This window comes from Mustela putorius, unplaced genomic scaffold (genome assembly GCF_011764305.1).
Source record: "Mustela putorius furo isolate JIRA1106 unplaced genomic scaffold, ASM1176430v1.1 tig00003869_pilon_pilon_pilon, whole genome shotgun sequence".
In the NCBI taxonomy this organism is placed as follows: domain Eukaryota; kingdom Metazoa; phylum Chordata; class Mammalia; order Carnivora; family Mustelidae; genus Mustela; species Mustela putorius.
In genome coordinates, this window is record NW_025422021.1 from 35,588,920 (window position 1) to 35,614,109 (window position 25,190).

General features: G+C 53.4%; 1 protein-coding gene across 4 annotated transcripts in view; it reads right to left on the reverse strand.

Moving 5' to 3' along the window:
* Positions 1-7,446: 7,446 nt before the first annotated feature.
* Positions 7,447-25,190, reverse strand: part of SH3BP4 (SH3 domain binding protein 4) — an 83,011-nt gene continuing 65,267 nt past the window's right edge. For 3 of the 4 annotated variants that reach the window (XM_045066935.1, XM_045066934.1, XM_013048471.2), the window contains 4 exons: positions 23,945-24,191; positions 17,676-20,032; positions 10,159-10,347; positions 7,447-9,430 (listed from right to left, as the gene is read on the reverse strand). In XM_045066935.1, the coding sequence (XP_044922870.1) occupies positions 9,206-9,430; positions 10,159-10,347; positions 17,676-20,032; positions 23,945-24,062 (2,889 nt within the window). In that variant the 5' untranslated portion in view covers positions 24,063-24,191 and the 3' untranslated portion in view covers positions 7,447-9,205. Of the gene's footprint in view, positions 9,431-10,158; positions 10,348-17,675; positions 20,033-21,953; positions 22,051-23,944; positions 24,192-25,190 lie in introns of all 4 variants that reach the window. The other variant, XM_045066936.1, reaches the window with a different exon arrangement.

Consider the following 25,190-nt stretch of genomic DNA (forward strand, 5'->3'; position numbering starts at 1 on the left):
CGGGAACGAATTACATCTGCTTCACCAAAGGAAATTAAAAATGAAAGGCCTGTTGCAAACCTCTCTACCTTTTATCATCTCCACGTAAAACATTCTGAAGTCAGAAATACAATTTTTGCTATTTACCACTTGCAATGATGCACGTGACAGTTTCGGTCTCCTGCTGGGGATTTGGGCCCACAGGAAAACATCACCTGGGTATGGCAGGAAAGGGGGACAACAAGGGCCTTGGAGCCAAGCTGCCTGGTCCTTAGGTCTCAGCTCCATGCTTCAGAGCTGTGTGACGTTGGGGAAGTTGCTTAACCTCTCTGTGCCTTACTTTCTCATCTGTAAACCATGGCTAATTGGTACCTATCTTACACGGATGTTGCAAGGATCAAATGAGTTAAAATTTTTAAAGTTCTGGGGCAGCTGGCTGTCTCAGTAGTTAAGTATCTGCCTTCAGCTCAGGTCATGATCCTGGGGTCCTGGGATCGAGCCCTGCATTGGGCTCCCTGCTCAACAGGAAGCCTGCTTCTCCCTCTTCCACTCCCCCTGCTCGTGTTCCCTCTCTTGCTGTGTCTCTCTGTCAAACAAATAAAATCTTAAAAAGGACATCTCTAAAGTTCTTAAGACTATGACAGGCACAAAGCAGGGGCTAAGTGTCGGTGGTTATTAGTCTCGGTGGCCTTGGTGTAAAGGCCATACGTCACGCCAGGTAAGCGATGCTGGGAGGCCTGCCTCAGAATCCTTCTGGATGTCTGTGCAGGTACAACACACAGGTGCACACATATAAGAATGCCCTACATCTCCCGGGTACATGGGAGTCATTGAGCCTGCTCTGGCCAGCAGGAGGGGCTTCTCCAGAGTCCTTGCCTCAGCACCAATGTTAACCAAATGAGCGGACTGGCTTCTGCCCACACAGGGTCCCCCATGGAGGTAGGTAGGAGGCAGTTGGAAATCCCCATACCCGGCTGTGAATGCTAGCCCCTGAATTCAGAACACTGAGTGAGGCCCAAACCTCAGGCCGGGGCTGCAGAGGTCAGTCTCCAGCAGGGCACAGCAGTCCCTGTCTGCCAAACAGGAAGCCCGAGGAGGCCCAGGGAGGGGAGGGAGGCCCAGGGCATGGAGCCCACACCCCTCTAAGCACCAGCCGGCGGCCCCTTTGTGCCCCCGGGGGAAGGGACAGCTCTACGGGTGCCTGTGACACGGTTCAGTTCGTATCAGGGAAGCCTCCGTGAAAAGAGTTGCCTGGATTTTAATTAAAGTTCAGCAGGAGGTAGAAGAAAGTGAGACAGTGTGTGGAGGCTCAGGAGTCTGGAGCCGTGGCCCCAGAGGTACGGGGGACATCATGACGCAGAAGCCGCGCCCGTCCACTTCTCTGCAGAAACAAAAATCACTTCCCCTTCTTTTCTGCCTAGGGTTTGGCGTACAATTAAAAACTGAGCCTGCCCTCACAGCCCACCTCGGACTCAGATGGAAAACCCGGGGAAATGCAGATTCCTGGGCCCTCACAAGCATCTGGTTCTAAAAGTCCAGGAAGGCCTTGGAATCTGCATTTTTAATATGCTTCTTCCCCGTGTGCCCCCAAACCATGAGTCTCCTTCAGGTGGTCCACGGACTTCACTTAGAAATAAAAAATCCGGTGAATGGTCACAGCAATTACGGTCTAAAAAACGATCTTATACAGCTGAATTCTTTCTCAAGATAGCTAGGATGGTACTCCCTTCACTTCCTCCCAGAGTTTTGGGCAGAAGAAGACTAGGATTCCAAACTACTAATGATATTTTAACCAGACGTCTGTTGTAATCTGACTGACGTGCAAAATACCCACATAAGATTATCAAAACATTTGAATAGCACGAAGTGAAGTATTACGTTTTGAAGACATTTCGAAAGTAACGATGCTAGTTGCCTGCCTTGTTGGAAGGGCAGTGTGAGTGTGGGGCAAAGCTCTTTCACTCAGGGAGAAATGCTGCCGGACGGCACCAGAGATCTCCAGTAACATTTTAAGCATCATTTTGGAATACATATTACATGTCACAAAGAGAAAATGGAGTTGCTTTTACTTCGATATGAATTTCTGAATGCACAGCGGATTTATTTTTGTTTGGATAGCTCTGGATATCCTGCGTATGGCATCATGACACTGGCCATTGCTATCTGTCTATGGATTTTGCACAAACCTAATATTTTAAAAATGAGAGCTCTCTCCCAGGGTCTGGGAAAAATACGTAAATCTCCAAAGTCTGTATAAATTATTTCTAACTAGGTCAAGAGCCTGTGTCCCTCACCTATATCCATTACTTTTTCTGTCTTTAATTTCTCGACTCATCTCTCACCCGGAAAATGTGATAATTAGGTATACGTAAAGGTGTTTTGCAAGATGACCTAGAGAACTGGAATCTGATTTTCCAAAGATATATATATATATATATATACTTTAACACATCAGTCTATCCTTATGAGTTTACCAGCTGCACAAAGAATATACCTGCGTCCAGCGTTTCTGTCCACACACAGGATTGCATTCGTAAATTCCGGTGTCCAGGCATGAAGCTGACTCGTGAGCCTGGATCCTACTAAAGTCTTCATTCTATAGACGTTGATTCTAACCAGGCTCTGAGTCAAAAATGAAAGTGAGTCACTTCTCCATATCCCTTCTCTTCTGGAGAAGGAGGGCCCCGGGAGTGGTGGGGTTGCCAGGCAACTGTGCCGCCTGCCCCCTGCTTGCTCAGGTGTTGGGGGGCCTGACTTGATCTCCCCCGGGGGGCCGCAGATGCTCACCAAGTGTCTCCACATCTGCTATCCTCAGCTAGGTGCGACCATCCACATCTTGGGTGTGAAATGACTTTGCATTTGGAATGTAGGAAAAGGCGCGGATGTGCGAACCATAACGCAAACACTTGTTATTCCAAGTGTGAGTTTCGGCTGAGCTGAACACATGTGATGTCACAGTGGGAAGACTGGTGAACTAAAACGAGTCGAGTAAAAACTTCTGGAAAATAACCAGAATAGACTTGCCCGTAAAACTTGTATTTGTTTGATAAAAAGAAATCCTTACAAAGACACACAAAGCTATTCAGGCCCTCGTGTGTAACCTCCCTCCTGCTGGATGGCCCGTCGTGGTCTCTGGGGTGTTCTTCTTTCAGCCAGCCACACACCCGAGAATTTACTGGGTGTGAGTTGGGCACTGTGGCATCTTCCTCACTCCGTTTGTGGTCTGTGGGACACAAGGTGCAAATGCATGGAAAGATTCGGATTATATTTGTGGTAAGGGCGGAGGGCTGCAGGAAAACAGGTGGGGTTTTTCTTGGTGCATCCAAGAAGACTTCCCAGGGGACTCTGATGATCAGAGCAGAACCCTGAAGGAATAAAACTCGTCAGAAGCCCAGGTGCGTGTTTGCAAGCAACAGAAATTGGCCCTGGCTGATGCTTCTGGAAAGGGGATTATTCAGAAAATTAGGTCAATCTCCCCGGGGGCTGGGGGAGGAGCCACGCTCCGTGCTGACGTCCAGAACTGGCCTGATGAGGAAGGCGCGCCATGTATGTCCGGGAGGGTCAAGGACCCGGGACCACTGCTGCCCCGAACGTTCCACCACCCGCTCGGCTCCCTCTGCAAGTTGCTGGTCTCTGAGTCAGAGATCCACTCGTCACATGCCTGCATTTAGCTGCAAGAGAAGCTGTGAGTTTGTGTTTTCTGGGTTCCAAATATAGTGAAAGCGTTCTCAAGACGCCGAGCACCTAGAGAACGCGAGAAAGCCCTTGCTACCACAGTGAGGAGGGTGGTCTGGGAGAAACAGCCAGAAGGGCAGAGGGCCACGGAAACAGTCAGTCTCATGTTGTTTCTCCCTTGTTTGTCCAAAAATTCAACTCTTAAGAAAAAAATGCTTGGATGCTGGTCATCAGCCAACATTTTACTTCGCCAAGAACCACTACTCCTACAATTTACTCTCCTTATCAGTTACTAAAATAAAGGACATTTTAACACCAAAAAGGAATGGAGAGCTTAATCTCAGGACCAGGAACAATGATTTGATTTGCATAAGTTTGTCTGAATGGAAAGCCTCAGCCCACTGTGCTTATTTCTCTCATTTTGAGTGGGCAGGTGGAAGCTTCGTTGGGGCCAACAGCGACCGACACGTGGGCGTGGGGGAGCCCCTGTTCGTCTCCTTGAAACATGGGGGCCACTGAAGGTGGGTGTGAAACAGAGGGGGCATGGGTTTGTTTTAGAAGGACTGTCCTGGGGGCCAGGATCAAAGGAGAAACCCCGAGAGAAATGGAAGGGATCGAATCAGAAGCCTTCATTAATAATCATTATAATGGGAGTGGGTGTGGGGGGGGGAAGAGGGGAAGCACTGTGGCTTCTTGAATCTTCTCTTGGGCTGCTTCAATAGTAACGCGGCCGTCTCCCTTCAATTTCAAAGGTCTGCTTCTTCCTTCCTGGAATACAGATCCTGGAGGGCCAGGAGCTGGCTCCTCTCTCCCTCCTGCTCTGTGTGCGCAAAACTGGCTTCCAGGACATGCACCGGGCGAGCAGCCCTCCCGCCAAGCTGCCCACATCTCACAAGGCTTATGCCGCATGTGTACTCCTGTTCTGGCTGTCCCTTGCTGAGCCCTGGAGTGAAGATTACAGAGAGAGTTGTACTGCCTACGTAGGACCTGTCTAGACAGATATTCTTCCAAAATGCAAAGCAACTGAATTGGGAAATTAAGGAAAATGACTTCAGATATTTAAAAAGTCACAGACACGACCAGTTTATTCCTTCGATTCCCTTCTGCCTTGCTAGGTAGAGTAAGAGATGAGAGAAGCAAAGCTTTAAAAATACTATTCTGGATGAGCTGAGGCAGAAAACATCCTGCAAATCCTTTGAAGCAACTATCGAGCATATCTGATGTCAGTTTCCTTACCATGAGCTTCCTGGTTTTTTAAATAAGGAAAAAAAAATATATCTTCATTTTCATAAACCTCTAACTGAACATTAGCATCTCCTCCGGGCATGCACGGAGGCAAGGGACCTCTAGTAGGAATCCCTGTGATTTTGTCAATGATTTCTCAAGCTCAGATACTTGCAACGCTCATCATTATTCTGTAAGTTTATGGTGGATGAGACCTGCTACTATGTTGTTATTTGGTGCCTAAAATAGCATATATATCCCCGTGACAATTAAAAAAACCTTTTGCTAACTGCATGTAAATGTAATTGCTTTCATTTGTAAGCCCCGGGTTTGCTTATTTTATGCGTTTACCTAATTGCAAGGACTTCAGAGCTTTATCCAAGTGCCAAAGGGGTCCACGGGAGGGTTTAAAGTCCTGCATTGTACCCACTCCAATCCGTTCCCTGATTTCCATAACCAAGCTGGGCTTGTGGGCAACCGGACTCTTCCTTCACTTAAAAAAAAAAAAATTGCGGCAAAAAACACATAGTGAAAGTCTATAGTCTTTACCCTTTAAAGTAGTTCAATACAGTTCTGTAGTGACGCCCATTTATAGTACTGTGCAACACAACCTAGAACGAACTCTTTGCTGGAAATGCCTGGGTCTTCAAAGTGGAAGATGTTTGCTTCTATTTCAAGTACACTTCAATAAAGCTGAAATTCTTAAGAAAGGAATAATTTGGACTAAGTGCAAATATTTTAAATACTTGAGGTTTTAGGGAAATGGACATGAAATTTTAAGATTGTAAAATGTGTACTGCGCACACATGTTCCAGCAGAGGTCTGTGAGGGGTGGAGGAACAACCCTGCTGGCTGGTCCCCTGGTCCCCCCAGAGCACAGCGGTCGGTGGCACTGCCCGCTCGCTCCTAGGCACCTGCTTCTCAGACAATGGCCTGTGTGCTGTTGGGTTTCTCTTTGCTGATGCGGCGGGAGTACACAGCTGGGGGTGGATGGAGCTTGCACTGGCCACTGCACCAGCTGGGCCTGTTTGCTGCTCCCCCCACTCCCAGCTGCTTCCCTCCTCTTTGAAAACAAGGTCATCACGAAGATGAATTGGAGCAAACCTTTCAGAGACCGCAGGTGTGATACAAAGCCTGGGCACTTGGCGACACTCTTTTTTCCCCTGAATTCAGGTTACTGTTTCAGATGATGCCGTTTCAATCTATTTTACATAAAATTGAATTTTATTATAGCATAAATCATGGACCAAACTGACAGCATTTCCCTCATGGCCAGAAATGAACTGTTAGGTAAATTAATTGCTTTTGGTGTACACTTGAGTTCCATCCCTGCCATGTTCTCCCCCTTCGAACATTTCACAAACTGCTGAGTCCAATGCTCTCCTCGCTGGCCAAATAGGTCTTACACTGGTTGTAAACCCAGTACGAAGCCTCCCCTAGGACCCCCGATAACCAAGCTATCTGCGTTGAAGGACTGTTTCTATCAGTCACAGTCAATTCCCTCCCACAATACGTTCGTGGCACCAGGCTCTGGGGGTTCAGTAACGCGTTCAGACGCTCAATGACCTCAAGGAGCTCAGTGTGGCTGATGAAGGAGAGGTGTTCTAGCGTGGGGGAACAGCTCAAAGGCAAGGAGGTAGGACTGTGGGGATGGTCCAGGGAGCAGCTCTACTGCTGAACGTTCTCGGGAGGCGCAGCCAAGCCTGAGCATGAGCCAGGAGCAGACCATACAGCAGGAAGCAGGAGCAGAGTGGCCAGGTGGCGGGGAGGGTGTTGAGTAGTGAGTAGTAAGGAGAGCAAAGGGAGAGAAGGCAAAGACTGAGGTCCCGTTGTGGCAGTAGAAATGCACGGGAGACTACAGGGTGCTGGGATCTGGTGACAACTCGCGGGGAAGGCTGTCCTAGGACCGAGCCTGGGCTTGGCTGCCAAAACAGGTGATAGAGGGTGTGGGGAGCTTGGTGATCACAAGCGATTTGGCTCCGGTCCCATGTGACATGACTGTATGACAGTCAAGTGAGGACCGAGGCAGGAATTTATTATGGACAAAATGTCTTCTTCTCAGGAAAAAAAAAATTTTTTAACCAAATCCTTTTCCTGAATATTTGGTCTTTAAAAACACCTGCCAACACCATAATTTTATACGCAAATGACTATTACTTTGAATATCAGAATTAACATTAATAATGAACTGGAGATTTTTTTTTCTTCTTTTTAATTTTAAGTAGGGTCCATGCCCAGCAGGGAGCCCACACCGGGCCTGAACTCATGACTGTGAGGTAGACCTAGGCCTGAGCTAAAGTCAAGAGTTGGGTGCTTAATTGACTGAGTCACCCAGGCGTCTGGAGAACTAGAGATTTTAACTAAGCTTCCTGGACCAGACTACAGAATATTCGGTAAAAATATAAGTTATCTGCTAAACCAACGGTCATACTGTCCTCGAGGGATGGCTCTTTGGGAAGGAGCCGTTATGCACAGATGGTTCCACAAGGTTTTATTGTTTTATTTAAAGTTTGGTTGTGTACAGAAAAACACGCGCGCACACACACACACACACACACACACAATAGGTTAAAATATCCAAATAAAATTTACTGCAACTTTTGTAGAATTTAATTTTTGTGCTACAAGACATGTTGCATAGGAAACTATTTAAAGCCCCTGAGGAAAAATATCCATGGTTTAAGGTGCGACTGGTTTTGCTTCTTCTTTGGGGAGAAGGCGAGAGATACCTCTGAAAGAATGATGGTGGGAGAGAGAAGCGGAGTTTACGGTGACTTCGTGGGATGATTGGGGAATCGCGTGTCCTGGTTCTTGCAGCATTAAGAAACATAGTGTTTTTCTGTGTGTTCCTAGCCAGATGATCTTCAGGATCTGAATCAGCAGATACATAAGAATGTTTCAGCCCAATAGGGATCACCCACTGATTACACTAGGTAATTAACATAACACATCTCAAGACAGCAGATAGAGAGAATGAGGTCCAGGAATCCCAAGTGGCCCACCACCAAGCCACACAAGCAGGCTGCGTGTCCTAGTACATACCCGGAATCATCCCTCTCCATCTGCCAGGTAGTTCCTCCGTCCTGCCCCATCCCCCCCTCCCAAGCTGCCACCAGCACAGCAGGATGGCAGAGCCCAGCACTGTGTGCCCATGTACAATCACAGAGATCGGCAGCGGTAAAGGGCATCAGTGCAACGCTCTGAGTCCCCGACTTTCGGTGGGAAACAGTTTCCTTTCTGGAAAACGTTCATCCTGCTTGGAGCCTATTCATCTTTCTCTTGGACAGAAAAAAGTCGGTGTCCCCTATGTTATTTCCTAGGCCACAGGGGTATGCCAGGAAGGAACAGGGGCTGACTTTGTAATGAATGAAGTGGAGTTGGCTAGTGGCAGCCGGCCCCTCTGTGCACACGCTGGCGCAGGGCTTCCCTCTCCCGCCCCCAAGGAGAAACAGGACAGCGGTGGCTGATGGCTGTGGGGCCCAACGGCTGCGGGAACCCCCGCACGGCCAATGGCACCATTCTCTTGAAGGACTGCACACAGGTGGGGGCCAGGACGAACACCAGCTCCCAGCTGCCTTCTCATCTCATGGGTACCTGCTGGCCCACTAAAGCTCGAAGAAGGTCTACTGATCGTTTCCTGTAACACGAGGCAAAGAGACAGAAGAGAATCAAGTCGAGAGGGGACAGCAGGACCTAGGACACTCTTGGAAAGGATGGGCAAGCGCCGGACTCATCAACTGAAAACCACGTTCCTATTTGATTTACCCTTTTTTACAAGTAGAGAGCAAAAGGGGTCCAACACTTGAACAAGCGTCTCTCCGGGTGCTAAGTGTGGCTGGGAATCACAAATGTCCCCAGTGACCTTTAAATACATATATACATCTGTGACATAATTTAAAAAGGTCTTTATAGAACATAAAAACCTCAACAGCATCCTCTCCTATTAAGGTTGTTTTTTTTTTTTAAACCTTTATGGTCCTTTAAAAAAATGAGATACCACCTTTCTCAACTGCCTCCCCCTAAACTTTAAAAAAAGGAGTTTTCAATTTAAATTTACACCTAACAAGTAGAAAGCTATGTGATTGGCAATGACCTGCAGTAGAAATTCCCTTAGGCCCCCCCTCCCGGCCCCCACCAGCGATGGAGGAGGGCGGTGGAGCATTGCTGTGTGCTTGGTCCTTGGGTGTGGGCCCAGCCCTAGAGGGACCCCAGAGGCGTCTGAGCAGCTGGCCCTTCCTCCCTCCCCCGCTCCATGTGACGGGCGTGGGCATCCAGGACAGACTGACGGTGCAGTGCCCAGAGCAGCGGTGGGTGTGAGGGAACCCACTCAAATCACAAAGTCATCGTGGTCCACAGGACTGAAGGCAGCTGCTCTCAGAATGTCCAGGGAGTTCACCAGGATCAGAGTCCCAGTGAGGTGTTTCCAGCGCTTGGTGATGGGGTTTTTCATCTTGTCCAGACCTATGTGGAGCTCCTGGATGACGTCCCGGTAGCTGTCCCCGATCTGGTGGCTCCAGGTTAATAAAAAGTCATAGGCGGGTTTCCACATGGCCTGGATGGTGGTGGAGTCGTCCAAGATAAAAGAAGGGAGGGGGGAGAGAAGATGGTGGACAGTAAGAGATTTGACCCTATTCTTCAATCCTATTATTTCATCCTATTATTATTTGATCCTATTAAGCAGTTCCTTTGCTCATTACTTATGTTTCTCCTTGGAGCGAGGGACAAACCCAGAGAAACAGGAGGAACAGACCCTGTCCAGAGCCAGCACATTTCCGAGGGAAGGTGTTTTGTGCAAGAGCAGGTACGTAGCAAAGGGCATCTGAGGAGGCAGGAAGGACTCTCTCCTTGATCCCTGCAGCACTTTCCAGGTGGGCCATTTCTTTAGAAATTCACTGTGTGAGTAAAGGACACCCTTGTTCTGGGATTTCCTCCTTCCTACGTCTCCTGGCCTGACCCCTTTCCAGAAGCTTAAAGCAACCTCCGCCACCAAGTGAGACTACAAAGAACCTGTGAGCAGGAACCCAAGTTTCACAACATACCAGGTGTTTAGCCAACACAGACCTGGCCAGAGACCAGGCAGAGGTGGCCACAAAGGGCTCCGTTCATGTGCTGCTCCGTCTGACGGAAGGTCCCTGAAGATCGGGACGCGCAGCCAAGTCCAGGGAAAGAGGACACTCACCCCGCTCAGGGAGAGCCTCCCCTTCTCACGTCCACTCACTCGTCCCCGTCCACATGCTGTCCAGCAGACAGAGCTGAGTGCATCTCCTCGCCCAGGCTCACCTCGCTATCCACGACCCCGTTCCTGTCCCGGTGCGGAGACTCGTACGCGTCCATCTGCTGCTTGGACACCTTGGCGAGCTTCTCGGCCAGCTCCCTCCAGCGCTGCGCCACCTCGACCGCCGTGGTCAGGAGCACGAAGTCCTGGATGAGTCTGACCACCAGGCCCTGGCAGTCCATTTTCAGTAAGGCCTGCGGAGGAAGGAGCAGGGCACGGGGCAGGTCAGAGGGCAGGCTCCAGTTTCAAGCGAGGGCAATGGGCTCTTTCTCCCGAAGGTTCTAGGACCTAGAAAGTGCCCCCTGAACTCAGGCATGGCCGACACCCACAGGATGGAAGGAAAGCAATGAGTTTTGCAGGGTGGACTGGGTTTGCCAGCACTCTCCCTGCAAAGTCACATCCACCTGGAGACTCAGACTGTGTTCGGAAACACGGTCTTTGTGGCTGCCACTCGTTAACACCAGGTTACGGTGGATTAGGGCAGCCCTCGTCCAATGACTGGTTGTCTTTATAAGGAGACAGACAGAGATGCGTAAGGACGGAGGACTGTCACAGCAACTGGGAGCCAAAAGCGAGGTCTGGACCAGACAGTCCCTCTGAGCTCCAGAAGGAAGCAGGCCTGCCAACACCCCGAGCACCGGGAGAGAACACGTCTCTGTTGTCCTGGGCCACCCTGTCTGTGACGCGTTGTCTCAGCAGCCCCAGGATGCTGACCCATGGGGCGAGGGCGGATGCGGGCTGCTGGCCCTGTTTCCGCTCCCTCGGATCAGCTGGGCACAGTGATGCTTCCCTGAGATGGACCGGACACCTGGGGCTCAGGGGACCGGACCAGGAGCTAGGCTGGGGGAACGTGCTTCGGGCACCAGCTGGACACAGGCATCTGGGCTGTCAGGTTTTAGTGACAAAGTGAAGACCCCAGGTGGAAGGGTGGGAGGAGGGTGAGGAGAATGGAGAGGGCTGGAGGCTAAACCTGAGGGACCACCATCAGAACCCTTTCTGCAACCAAGAGGATTGCTCCCTTGGCCAAAGTTGGAAGAACTTTCTAGTGTGTCTTCAGGACAGGAGTCACCAACTGTGGCGAGAATCCGGAGGGAAATAAACAAACGCCCGCCACCCTGGGAAGGAAGGAGGCAAGGGGACGGAGCCCGGCCCAAATCCCCACTGGGTCCCCATGCTCGCTCCCACCCCCCCCCCCCAGGAAAGGGGCCGGATCATGCAAGCTTCCAAAGCAGAGCTCAACAGTCCAATGTCTTCTGCGAGACACCAGGCAGGGGTCTTAAAGAAACAAAACCAAACCAGCAGGCCCCCGGGTCCACCCACCGTGAGGTGCAGAAGGGCCTCAGAGGCCCCCGGGGAGACAGTTTCTCAGGCCCTCAGACAGGTCAGCCTCAGCCTGGAGAGGCTAGAAGCAGAACAAGTCACCTGGTGGTCCTTCTGGGCTCTGTCTGGGGACCTGCCGTTGTCGCTCCAAGACTCCAAGAGCACATGCTGGGAACACCCGGCCCAGCAGCCCCTTCCTGACTGAGCCGGACACACAGACCCTGTGAGAACTTTGCCTGCTGACCTGCGAAGATGGTGAGCGGCCCTGACTGAGCGCAGCTACCGTCTGCTGAGTCTCTGACGGAGACGGAATATCCCCATCTATGTTTCATGTTGATCTTGGGGGAGCTTAGCAAGATGGAGGAATGGTGACTTTTCTGGCAATGCATTCTGGTGGAATGCAGGAGCCGCATGCCCCAGCCCGGGGAACCTCTGCCGTTTGCAGCAGGTCCCTCTGGTGGCGGCTAGCTGGAACTGCGTTGGGCAGGAGGTGGGGGGTGGGCGTGAGGGTCCCGTGGTCCTGTTTGGGTTGGTTCTGTTGTGTTCTGGAATAAGCCAAGAGGACCGAGCTCCTACGATGAGCCGGGCAGGGCCTCATCCACTCCTCAGAACCCCTGTCAGGCAGGCGCCAGGCTGACCCCAGTCTGCAGACAAAGCTGAGGGAGCAACGGAGAGGCCCAACACCTGCAGGTGGCCTGTCCAGGGTCCCTGAGGGGACAGAGGTGGAGGCAGGCCTTTTCCCAAATTCTGCGGGCACTCACTCACTCCTCAACGTCAGGACGGAACCAAAGAAAACACGGGCCTGGACTATGGGACTTCTCAGCTCTATGTATTTCAGAAAGGGGTCCCCTTTTTTCTGAATTTTGAGGCATTCAAGTGATGTTGTTTAAAAAGAAAAAAAATCGATGTTTAGTAGATCCGTGCTTCAGAGGATCTAAACACACGCACGTCCCCATGTGCGGCAGGGGGACGTGCGATACCCTGGTCGGACCCTGGATTTAAATTGTTGCCGTGTGGGGAGTCTGGAGCCCCAAAGGCACTGAGGCGGGCAGGTCACCTCCCCGACAGAGCAGACAGTCAGTCCCTCCGCATCTGCACTTGGCTTTTGCCCGTGGCTTCCCAGCTCTGGAGGTGGCCTCCTTTTCTAGGAAACAGAACGCACCAGAGTCACGCTTCCGACTGGGGTCGCCCCTGGCGGGAGTGAGGACAATGGCTCTGTGCCCGGGCCACGGGCGAGGACCGGGGCTCCACGTGAGCAGCAGGACGAACGCGGACGGAGGCGCCTTCGTTTACGAATTTCTGCTCTGCTCACACTTGGATGAGCTGGCGCGGGTTTCGACGGCCCCGGAGTGGCCACACCACCACCCAGGAGGCATTTAGGCATTTTTTTAAGGGCATACTGTGGGTGCTGCCGGGTCCTAGCAGTGGAAAGCTTCCAGCAGGAGGCTCGGGCTCCTTTCCCTGTAGCTTCCTCTTCAATTCACACACACACACCAATGCCCACAGGTAATCCCAGAAAATCCCATTCGAAACGAGGCTGACCCTGGCAGCAATCTGATCGGAGCGAACGGGAATTTGAGCCAGGTGACCAAACCTGTTCGACCCAGCGCTAGACAGGGCAGAGGTTTCGGCTCTGCGGGCCCTGCCGTCTTTGTCACAAGCCCCTGCATTGGCCGGTGTGGGGCTGAAGCAGCACGAATTGTGTGGGAAGCAGCAGGCACGGCTCAGTCCGGTGTGACCTCACTTACGAAAGCAGGTGGCCAGGAGCCAGTCTGCTAGGCCCCGTTTTAGGAATTACTCTTATGAAAAGACAATGAGGTATCCTTTCGGTTTTGCTGTATGGTCACCCCACCCATGCTTCTGTTCCCAAGACATGCAAACATGAGAAGAACCCCAGGAACCCCCTATAGGCGCAGTGGTTAACTAACGGCCCTCTTTCTGGGGGGATCAGGGGTTTTTTGCCGGACTCTCGGAGAATCACTCCAGACTGTCCTCTCCAGCCCCACCCCACCTCCGGAATCTTCCAGTTCACCCCTCATTTCCATCAGCTTGGGCTTTATTCCACTCCTGGAAACAGCTACCCTTCCCTTGATGTATGTCTTAGAGGAACCTTCTCTTTCTCAGAGAACCTTCTCCAAAGAGTCTGCCCCCGGACTCAGAAGCCTAGCGCGACTCCAGCCCCAGCCCTGAGCGCCGGCCACCGCCCCCTCGGCAGGCCCGCCCACGCCCCTGAGTGCTCCCTCCCCACCCAGCCCTTCCTTCGGTGCCCTCACAGTTCCCGGCACAAACACACACAAGCACGTGTTTGGCACCAGACGCAGCAGGAGACGCGGTCAAGAACTTCACCATGCCAAGAGCAAAGAACAGGCTCTGCTTTCTCCCTTTCACGAAGAAAACAAAAGTCCCAACAGGGAGCCCAAGGTTGGCAAATGGGAGGAGGGGTCTCGGGACAGTCCACGCCATAGTAACAGCACCTGCCACCCACTTCCTGTCACTCCCAGCTGTGTACTCCCCAGCGACAAAACCATTTTCCATTCAAGACCAAACAAAACCCGGGATGAGCCCAGACAGCTGTGCAAACACAGGCCCCTGAAGCTCTTAAGGGCCACACCGCCGGGCCCGCGGCAAGAAAACACCGCTTCTCACCGATGACGCCATGCAAGAGTGGCCATGGGCCCCGGGGCCAACCGGCCTGGAAGCAGGGAAAGCGCGCACTGCAGCCAGAAACGGAAGGCCTGATTGCAGGAGGGGCCCCTCTGATGGCTGCAAAGGTGAGCAGCGGACTGGAGGCTGAGCGGCCCAGGCAATCTCCGCACCAACCTGGAAGGGCGGCCCCGCCAGGCAGTCCTCGGATCTGGGCGCACTTCTCACCACTGATAAAAAGGAGCTGCCAATTCGTCTCCTGAACATACGTAGATCTAGAAACGAGTATCTAGAAAACGGGGTCCTCCGCCCCAGGTGCCCTCCTGATATTCTGCAGGAATGACATTTGGAGCGGGGTTCCCGGCAGGATGGGTAGCGGCTTCTGAGGGGCTCAGGGGGTGTGGGGTGTGGCAAGGCGCAGGGACACGCCTGGATCCAGCTTGGCTCCCCTTCTCTTCCCCCAAACACGGTACCCCTCTCTGTGCCTACAGAGCAAAGCTCGAGTGCGATCCGGTGCGGGTGGCCCCACACCCCACATACCATCCCTCCAGGATCACTGTGTGGTCTCTGGTCTGCCCCCATCTCTGCTCTCCAGGACCCTGATCCTGCTCATGCTGTGCCTTCAACCTGGCGGCCCCCCGCCTCGGCGAGTGGGCTTTTGCACCAGTACAAGCCCCCACCCTCGGGCCTGCTCACCTTTCCCTGGTCTACACAGGGGGCTCCCGGCAAGCGTGTCCCGCCCTCGTGCTCATCACTCCACGCCTCGCTCACGTTAAGGACCCCTGCCCTTAGAAAGCCCAGCAGCCGGTGTTGCCCCTGCGCACACAGGAGGCAGCTGGGAAACACCTGCACCGCTGTCTGTGGTGGCGCCTCCTTGCTCTGTGTCAGAAGCTTCCACCACTTACCTTCTACTCAGTGATCCTTGAGGACCCCTTCCTGACCTCTCCCCAACCCGCCACCACAAGTCCTACCGGCAGAGGTCCCCAGGGGCTCCGTCCACCCTGGCTACTTGCCTCGTTCAGTGCCAGTCTTGCCCACTCCCTGCAGCAGCCCCGCATCGCCCCTTCCCTCCCCGCCGCATTCAGTCCGGCCTGGGGGCACGGTCTGCGGGGTGGCCGTCCTCTGGCACGGATGGTCGCGGCTTCCACCACAAGGCAAGGGGACGGGGCGGGGGCAGCATCCCCTGGCAGTGGTTGCACAGGCTGGGTGGGAAAGGGCAAGCAGGGGCACACTGGGAGTCCACGGGCTTGTGCAAGACGCCCCTCAAGGCCAAGCAACGATGGCAGGAGGGAAGGTGCCCGGAGAACCAGAGCAGAAGCACGGTCTGACCGCAGGACGCGGCGCAGGTCGGGGCCCGAGAACCTGAGCGGTGTTTCTATCTGATGAGGTCAAGAGCAAGAACACGAACTCGAGGCAACAAGGCCACCTGGGACTGGGGAAAGCTCAGTGCAGACAGTGATCTGGACCGATGAAGCAGAGCACGGAAAAGGTCTGAGGGCATGACCTGTGGGCTGGCACCGGGGGATGTGAAGAGCTCTGTCCAGGGTCTGCGGGGAAGAGTTCCGGGCCAAGGGAGCAGCATGGGCCCAAGCCCGACCCCCCCTCAGATGGCGGGAGGACAGAACGATGTTGTTCTCTCTTCCCATCTCCCTGCAAACCTACGATCCCAAACCTTCACCCCTTCCCGTGGGTTCACTCTTTCCAGACCAGGGAGTCCCACCTTAACAGAAAACCGTGTCACCACACGAGGGGCCGTGACAGCTGCAGGGCTGGTGGACCCCCCCGAGGCTGCAGGAAGCCACTGTTCAGAGACTCGAGTGTGGCAAGAAATGGAAACTGAAACACACGGGGACAAATCGGCCTGTGATTTCTAGACGTTCAGCCAACATTCTAATCTACCCGATCTCAGGATGGTGACGGATTTAGTCCAGGAGATGAACGAGGGAAAACACTGCCAACCTCCCAGCAGACCCGACTAGGCCCCGGAGAGACCCCCCATGCCTCAGGACAGGAACCCAGGGATGGCCCGCAATCATGTGCTGTCAGAGAAGGGCCCCACATGGAAGAGAAAGAGCCACCACTTAAGTCTGGAAAGACCTGGAAGGAGATGAGGGAACGTGGTAAGCAAAGGGCCTCCCTTGTCATCACTCCTTCCCAGGTGGGAAGGGCTGCTCCCACTGTCCCCTTCCCCAGCTCCGGCCACTGGAGGTGAGGGCGTCTTAGACTGTAATGAAGGAGCCATCAGTGTTGTTTACGTTCATGAAAGCACCCGATTTTATAATCTACAGCGAACCGCAGTTCGAGGGCCTGGAGAGGGATGTGCACCCCTATCCACTGAGCCGGGTCCATCCAACAGGACACCAGCCTTGCTGGGCTTGCCATAGCTTGGGGGCCTGCTAGGGGAGGGGCCTCCCGCAGGGAGTGGGTGGGGATGCAGCCCTGCCTCTCCCCAGCCTGCAGGAGACGGTATCCCTTCTGGCTCCTGGCTCCCAGGACAGCCAAGAGCTGCATGTGCCATGGACGGACCTCAGTGGCATTCCAACAGCAACAGGGGCATGCTCAGACACACGCATACCTGGCTCATCCGTTCCCACAACTGCTCTCGCCGCATGGCAGTTGGGAGAATACAGGTGGCAGAAATTCTGAGGTGCTGAGACTCACCTCTTAAAAAGTCAGGAGGCAAAAAGAGGGTGTGGAGCCTGGGGGAGCAAGGAAGGAACGCCAATGACCGAATCACCAGGATTTCCACAGGAAGAAGCCCCAGGGACAGGTTGGGAAGATGGGGAAAGAGACAGAGGATGCTTCTGCCACAGAAACAACATCCACCAGATGCAAGGCGGGATGCCAAGAGGGTACCGTCAAGCTTCTGCAGGTCAGTGTTCTATGACAGGACACGAGAAGCACACAGCTGGGAGAGGGTAGCAGAGCCCAGGCCGTGGGGGACTTGAGCGAATGCTTTCCCCGTTGGCTAGAGGCCTGGGCGTGTCCTGTGGTATGACACCAACCTCACCCTCTCCTAGTCTCAGGATTGCAATTCCCAGCTGTGCTGGAGAAACAGAGGCCATCCTCAATCCCTACTCACACACACAAAAAGGAGACAGAAAGAAACGTGGAAACCTCGAGGATAGGGAAACACTTATCAAAGTAAAGCTAAACTTTGGGGCGGCAGTTCTGAAAGCGTCAGAGTCCTAGATCCTGGTAGGAATCTGATGAAACACGGATCTTCTCCCCAAGACATCAAAACAGAGGCAAACTGGAGTGAGAGTCTCCCTGTGCCCCCCACTTCCACCAAGCCCTGAGGGGTCCATCAGAGACCTCAAGGAGTTCGTGAATCCAGCAGAAAGCCACCTGAACGGTGCTCTCCGTGGTGGCTCTTGAGCTGTCTGGGGCTCCCCAAATGCCCTCCAGGTGCACGTGCACACTTAAGCCCTGTGCGTTCCGGAAAGTGAAGACGCGCCCGGATGCTGGCCGGGTGATTCACCAAACCCACGCCCCAGTGTGCAGGGAGAGGCGCTGAGAGCGGACGGTCAGGCCCCAGGCTCCCCACTGAGCAACTTACCATCATGAGCTCCTTCTGGAAGGATTTGCGGTCTTTGTTCTCTGTGTTGTTACAGTCCTCCTTCAGCTTCTCCAGAACCGACGCCACGCGCTCGGGCTCGCTGTCCAGCTCCGCGCGGCAGAAGAAGGTGAGCGGCAGGTTCCCGTAGCCCAGGGCGTCGGCGAAGGAGCGCCAGCTGCTGATGTTCTCCATGAGCAGGGTCCTGACGGAGGCGTAGATGTAGGTGAGGAACTTACAGGGCCGCAGGATCTGCTCCAGCAGCACCGACGTGCTCAGCTCGGGCCCCGAGAAAAGGCTCGGCCTGGCCCTGCCCACCACCAGCACGTTCTTGGCGTGCACCAGGCCGACCTTGCCCTGGTGATAGCCGATGTACCACTCCTTGGTCCACAGCTGCCCCTTCAGCCGGATCTTCTCCTCGCTGAGCAGGGCGATGGCGTCGCCCTTTTTGTACTCCAGCAGGTAGTGGTTCTTGCTCTGCCGCACCACGGTCTTGAGCAGTTTGCCGAACTTGAGGCTGGACACCGGGCGGTCCTGAAACGTTGGGTATTTGGTGGTGGCGGCAAACGGGGACAGGATGATTTTCCCGACCTCGTTCTTCTTGAGGAACCGCCTCTGCCCGGACGGCTTGATGGCACTTTTAGGGGGTGGCTGGGGGGTCTGGACGCAAAACTGGGTCAGGATGGCCTCCTGGTCGCCTTTCACCTGGACCCGCAGGGTGAAGTCGGACAGCTCGCTGGCGTTCTGGCAGGTGACGGGGAAGATGAGGCGGCTCACCTTGCCCAGCTTCATCTGGAATCCCCTGACCACTCTGGCCTGCTCACTGCCCTTGACCTCGTAATTGGTCATGTTGGAAAACATGCAGACGTGCAGGTCCTGGGGCCTGGACAGGACGAACTGGTGTTTACCCCAGAGCTGCAGGGCCACGGGGGCAGGGCAGGGGGCCTGGCGGGTGACCTCACTGACCATCAGCGTCTTTGGGGCACAGTCATGCCCGAAAAGGGTCACCACAGTCTTGAAGGATGGGTGAATGTGTTTGGGGCCATAGAGCCCCACCGTGATCTTTTTATTGATGAAGTCCCACACCGTGGAAGGGTAGAGAATGTTTGGGCCGTGGGCAACGATGGCCAGGTACATGCAGGGCTCCAGGTTGTCCAGCTGGACCTGGACCGTGTCCCCGTAGCTGTAGGTGAGGGGGATGGGGACATAGGGCCCTTCCTTCAAGTCGCTCCGTAGGCACTGGAGTCCCACCGTGCTTTTGCTGAAAATGTCATTTTTCACCTCGGCTGACACTTTCATCTCCAGGATGATGTGGGTTCTCACCTCCAGGGTGCTCAGCTTCACCTCCAGCACCGGGCTGACGCTGCTGCACCGGTCACTGTTGAGCTCCAGTGGAGGGTCCAGCAGCGCTTTCATGGCGATCTGCTGCGTCTCGCCAGGGGCCACGTGGCCTTCTGGCACGTGGATGCTGATGTTGGTGTCGGGCAGCTGCACGGCGCCCCCAGAGCTGTCCAGCTTGCAGGCGATGCTCGTCTCCAGCGCCTGGGTCTGACCCCAGCCAGGGCTCTGGCCCAGCAAGTCCAGATCGTGGCAGGAGCGGGCTAGCTTCCGGTGGCTCAGCCAGGCGGCTCGGAAGTCCTCCCGGCTCTGGAACTGCTCTGGGGCCGGGGACTTCAGGCCCGTGAAGAACCCTGCTGAGTCGGGGGCATCCGACTTGGCCTGCAGGACCGACAGCTCCGAGAGGCTGTAGGAGCGCTTGCTCCTGAAGAACGGGTTGTCCCGCTTGCTGGGCGCCTCTGCCTGGACGCGGTTCGCGGCTGGCAGCTCGTCGAAGATGTTCCCGGTGCTGTTGGTGGTGGCGGAGCTGGACTCCGTGAACGAGGACACGCCTGGATCAAAAAGCAGCAGATCCACAGTGCTTCTGGGGGTCAGCCCGTCCACACCGGGCGTCGCTGGCACATTCCCGTTCAGAAACGGGTTTGTCTGGACCCCGTTCCAGAAAGGGTTATTACTATAGGTTTTGCTGGACCCCTTGTCATCCGTCCACCCCCCGAGCAGGTCTAGCTCCTTGGCCACCTCGTCTGGGCTGTCTGGAAGATTGTCGATCACCCCGCTGTCGCTCAGAGTGGAGTTCCGGTAGTTTAGGGGCTGCACGTAGGAGGAGGGGATGTAGCCCATCTCCGTGGTGTTGTGAGCATACCACCACTCCCCGCCGGACGTGTCCAGGACGTAGAGGTGGTCCCCCTTGGAGAACTTCAGCGTGGTGAAGTTGGTGGGGCAGTAGTCCTTGATTGCAATGACTTCCTTTGCGTTTCCAAAAGGTGTGGGATTGTCTACTAGCAAGGCACTGGGAGAAGGCACTGCGTAAAACACAAAGAGACAGGTGGTGAGGGCGAGGCCCACAGGCATGCAGGGCACTGAGCAGAGTGACCCACTGTCTGTGGCCGGGGATGGGCAATGAAGAGCTTCCAAAGCAGCTCTCAGTGTTTTGAGTGGGTGACACCCTCTGCCTTCAACACAGAACATGTGAGCGGAGTGGAAGAAGGTTCCTTGACAAGCTGAACCCATCTCCACCAAACTAAGCCTTTTGAGGCCAGCCTCTTTCAGCCTCCTTTAAATGATCATTCAGAATGACAACGTGGAAACCGCCTCTCCCACATACCTGGAAAAACAACAGTTTTATATCTCGTGGCAATCACGTTATTTCTGAGCCAAAGCTTAAGTCTGAAAAACCCCGACACTTAGAACAGTGACTCGAGCTAACTTCTGGTTCACACCATTCAATGATGCAGGTTACGGAGGTCAACAGCAGTCGGAGTGGCCGAAGTCAGTCATCTCAACCAGGGGTGTGTGTCTTTGAACACTAAGGGTTAATCAAATACCGAAGCGTCTTCTCTCCCTCTCATACACGAAAGACTATGTCCAGAGGCTGCGGAAAGTTCCATCGGAGAGGACTAAGACCCCACCCCAAGTGTGCCTTGTGTCACAGAGGTTGTTAATATTCTGGGGTCCTGCAACTAACAACTGGAAGACAGGCCCGTGTGTTTAGTGGAACTACCCCCGCATCGTCTCTAACACACGATTAAGTCAACACATGCTCTGGTCTATCCAACGGGCCCTCTAGAACACCTTCGGCCGGTTTCCTTTTCCTCTGAAAACAAATAATGAAAACTGAATTGAATTTCCTTAGCCAAGTCTTGGAAAATAAAGCAGGAAGTTCCTATTTCCATGAACCAGGTTAGAGGGGTATCTAGAGGGCTATAACCTGGGCGGCTAAGGCCGTCACCTCCCACCCTCCGTGTGCAGTGCTGGCAGGGAATCTGGCCCTGGGCTCACTGTGCCTCGGCTGTAATCCAGACCTTGAGAAGCCGTGTGGCCTCAGGAACTAAGATTCTTCCCTCAGTGGACTCTGCTGAAGATAAGGTTTTCTGATAGCGCCCTTAGCATAAAGATGCTTAGCCCCAGGTAAGGACCCACAAGGGTTATTATGTTCAAGTGGACCTATCTACCCCCTCCTAATTTTATTTTCTCCATGGCACTTCCATTAAATGATACATCATATACATACACTTTTTTCTGTGGGGAGGACTATGTTGCCCCATTAGGATGGAAGCTCCCTTAGGGTCTGTTTTGCTCACAGTGATAATCCTGGAAGACAGCCTGTCACATAGCAGGTGTTCAACCAATATTCTTGGGATGAATGTTCATCTTGCAGGCACGTGACAGAGAGCCTTTATCCATCTTACGGGGCCAAGGTGTTCTCCCTGGGTGTGCCCCAAACAAATCGCTTACAGTGAAGGGAGGGGAGTGAATAAAACAGCTAAGAAAAAGAGAATGCCTTTGAGGCAGAGGTGGAGGGACAGGGGATGGGTCAGGCTGGGGTCAGGGGACAAAAGGATCTTTCTCCGTTTGTTTTCCAGGCACCGTCTCCAGTAATATAAACCACTTTTTGTTTCTTTGACACATCTAATGAAAATGTCACATAAAAATGAAAACCCAATGAAAATCTGAGAGCTTGCCAGCTATTAAAATCTTGTTAGACTCCCTCAGAAGTTATATCCCTATTATGTTCCCCGCAACAATTCCCTTAGAGTGATATTTTTAAAATTAAAACCCAAAAGCTATTAAGCAGGCTTTGTGTATTAGCCTAAGAAAATGTATCAGTGCAAATTATCACTTTAGTTTCACCAGACTGAAGAACAAAAGTGGGCTCACTTAAAATTCCAAGCACTCTCCTTAGCAAAGAAGGAGTAACACATTTCACTCAAGGATCCGGCTCACCCAGTGGGAAATGGTGCTCCTCCCTGCTGGGTCGCTCCGCTCCGTGGAGGAGGACTCTGGTGTGAGCTTCTTCCAGACGGGTCCCTCCATCAGTCACCTGTCACCGGGCACCCAGGGACACCAGGTGGGCTTCCACCCAATCAAATGCAGAAGAATCCTTATCAAATCCTATCTTAATGAATTCTGAGGAGCACTGTCCAGATTTACAGCTATCCTGATTTTAATACAAAAAAAATCCCTGTGTGTCACAAAGCACCGAGTCCTACAGTTTTTACCCCGTTGCCTCAGTTCTGGTGCAGGTGGAACGCTAATGAGGGGGTGGAAGGCTTCACAGCGGGCCGTTTGGCTGCAACAAATCCCCACCTTGAAGCCTGTTGTCCATCGGGCAGAGCTGCCTTGGGAAGTGGGTCCAGCGGCTCTGTGGGCATCATGCCCTCGGCTGACCAGCCAAGCTGGCATCCCGGGCTGTCTCGTTTGTCTTTTCCCCATATCCATGGTGTTCTGTTAGGTCCCTAACACCTCTCAAGTCATCGTCATTGTTTAAAAAATTCAGCTCTCCTATTTCAAGACCCCAGCCCAAATCCCACAAAATGATGCTCTCCGTTTCTACCTTTAAGCATGATTAGCTGGGTTATCAAGTAAGAAGACGATGCCCTTTACCAGCCTGTGAAAAACGAAGGGTCCCATTATTTATGGCAATTCCTGATAACAGTGCCGCTCTTATTAATAAAAATCTCCTGACCTCCTTTGCCAGTCTGTTCGTGTGAAGAACATTAAACGCAATGCCCAGGGCTCCAAGCATAAAGCACAGACCGGAAGAGGAAGAAGTTGAGGATACAGTGAAGGGAAAAGCGATTAGGAAGACACAACGGGGAGCATATGGTTTTTAGGACAACAGGGAAGAGAGGGAGAGAGAAGTTTGGCTCAAGGACTATTCATTAAGCACTAGGGGCTAAAGCTATGAAGGCCAAGAGCAGCTCCCACTGTTCAGCTCGTACTCTGGATGGCCCAGCGGGTAACGAACATGCTGTGGTGAACGCCGTAGGGAAGCTGCTGGATGGAAGCACGTACTAAGGTCAGAGGGGACTTCCCGGAAGAAAACGACCCACGAGTACCCATCACCCACCTCACCGACCCAGCTGTACATGGCTGTTAGAGAAAACCAGAGGCTCAGGGTGATTCACCCCTGGGGCCACCTCTACAGCAAGGATTGGCCAACAACGGCCCCTTTGCTGTTTTTGTCAATAAAGTTTTATTGCAACACAGCCGTGTCCACTGCTTACGGTCTACTCTGACTGCTTTCGAGCTGCAACAGCAGTGGAATAGCTGCGGTGGCACCCTTGGGGCCTGCGAGAACTACAGTATGCTGTGGGTGACCCTCATAGGGGGAGCTTGCTGACCCCAGTCCCAGACCACCTTTTCTTCTGTAGCAGCTCTGAATATTTCCTTGGCTGGCCATACTCTGTCCTTCCCCCAAGTATCCTGAGCACCCAGCTCCCTACCTTAATGTCACCAAAACTCTCAACAAGAGAAAACACAAACACATTCTGCATGAAGAAGTTGTATTACTAAGGGCAATATTCAAAACCTCCCAACACACCAAAAAAATAAAAAAACCCAAGATAAGTGGTTATTGTTCTAAGGCTGGATTTATGGTCGGTGAAGTTTAGAGAGCTAAAGTTTAACTGGGAACTTGGCAGCCTTTAAGGCAGAGAAGTCCTTGGGTCTCTGAGCACCTGCAAACCCCAATCTGCTTCCCCCAGCCACAGTTTTGTCCCCACGAGCTCACATTTTTTTTTTTTTAAAGATTTTGATTTATTTGACAGGCAGAGATCACAAGTAGGCAGAGAGTTAGGCAGAGAGAGGAGGAAGCAGTCTCCCCGCTGAGCAGGGAGGCCGATGCGGGGCTCAATCCGAGGACCGAGATCATGACCTGAGCCAAAGGCAGAGGCTTAACCCACTGAGCCACCCAGGGTACCCTGTGAGCTCACCTTTGACATCATTAAAGCTCGCTTCTGAAAACCCTTCGCTCAGGTCAATCAGGGTCCCCTCGGACTTGCACCGAGGGAGACCGCTGGAGTTGGCAGCTCGGATCCGCTGAGCTGCCATCTCGAACTATCTGCCCGGGGGGACGGCTAAGGTTTCATCGCTCTTCCTCCAGGTACCCCCGGCGCCTGCCGAAGCTCTTCTCAGGCAACCATGCCGCGGGATGGGGTCAACTTGGCAATGAGCTTCTTCCTGAAGGCGGGGGAGGAAAACAAGAGAACGTCCCTTGAGCAAGTGAACATGGGTTGAACAGTAATTTTATAGGAAATGGGAATCCTCTTTCTTCCAGAGGCTGTTCCTATAAAACGCATCCCAGCCCAGGAGAGCAGAGTAGGGCTTCCTCCCTGGATTCTCTGGGCACCTTACGTCCATCTCATCAGTCCTGTCGGCGCACAGAGCCAGCCCGTGTTTCCTGGCCTGCTGTCTGCACCCTGGGGCACAACAGGGTTTGGGACATTTGTTCTAGCCCCTGGCCAGCCTGCTTATCACAGTGAAAGAGGAGGACAGACAGGATTTGCACGGTCCACACAGCCAGTTTCAGGGTCTGGGAAAGAAGAAATAAATCCGTCTGTCCTGACAGCGGCTGGTCCCATTCTTGGCACAGTTCCTGCTGTGGCTCCCACACCTGGGAAAGGAGCTCCCAGGTGCCTCTTGTGGCCCCACATAGCGGGGTCGGGGGGGGGGATTGCTCCCTGCTCACACTCTCCCCTGAAATCCTCCCTGGATCCCTAACAAACAACAACCCCAAATAAAACACACACACAGCCATCTCTGCCTCTAAGTCACCCCTGGGTACCGTGCGCAGGTGAAGCCGTGGTACACAGACTCGGCCAGCCGCCCGAGAATGTCTGTGCATGGAGCACACGAATCATGGCTCTAAGGCCTGTCTCTTTCTGGAAGGAGCACAAAGGAGGATTCTGGAGATTGGGACGTGACTGGCCACGGGCACACCCTCACCAGCCCACGGGCAGGAGCCAATTTCAAAGCAGCGAATTCCCCACGCCCTTCAAGGGAAACGGCAAAAGAGCACCTTGAGGGCAGGCAAACTTCACGCAATGGTAACAGGGGTCACGTAACCTGGCTGCTCCTTGCCTACGCTATCCAGAGACGGCTGGGAAGGTGGCCTCTGGCCCAGGTGCGCTGCCTTCACTCGTCGGAGGGACCTGGAGGGCCCCGGGGGTGGGGGATCGT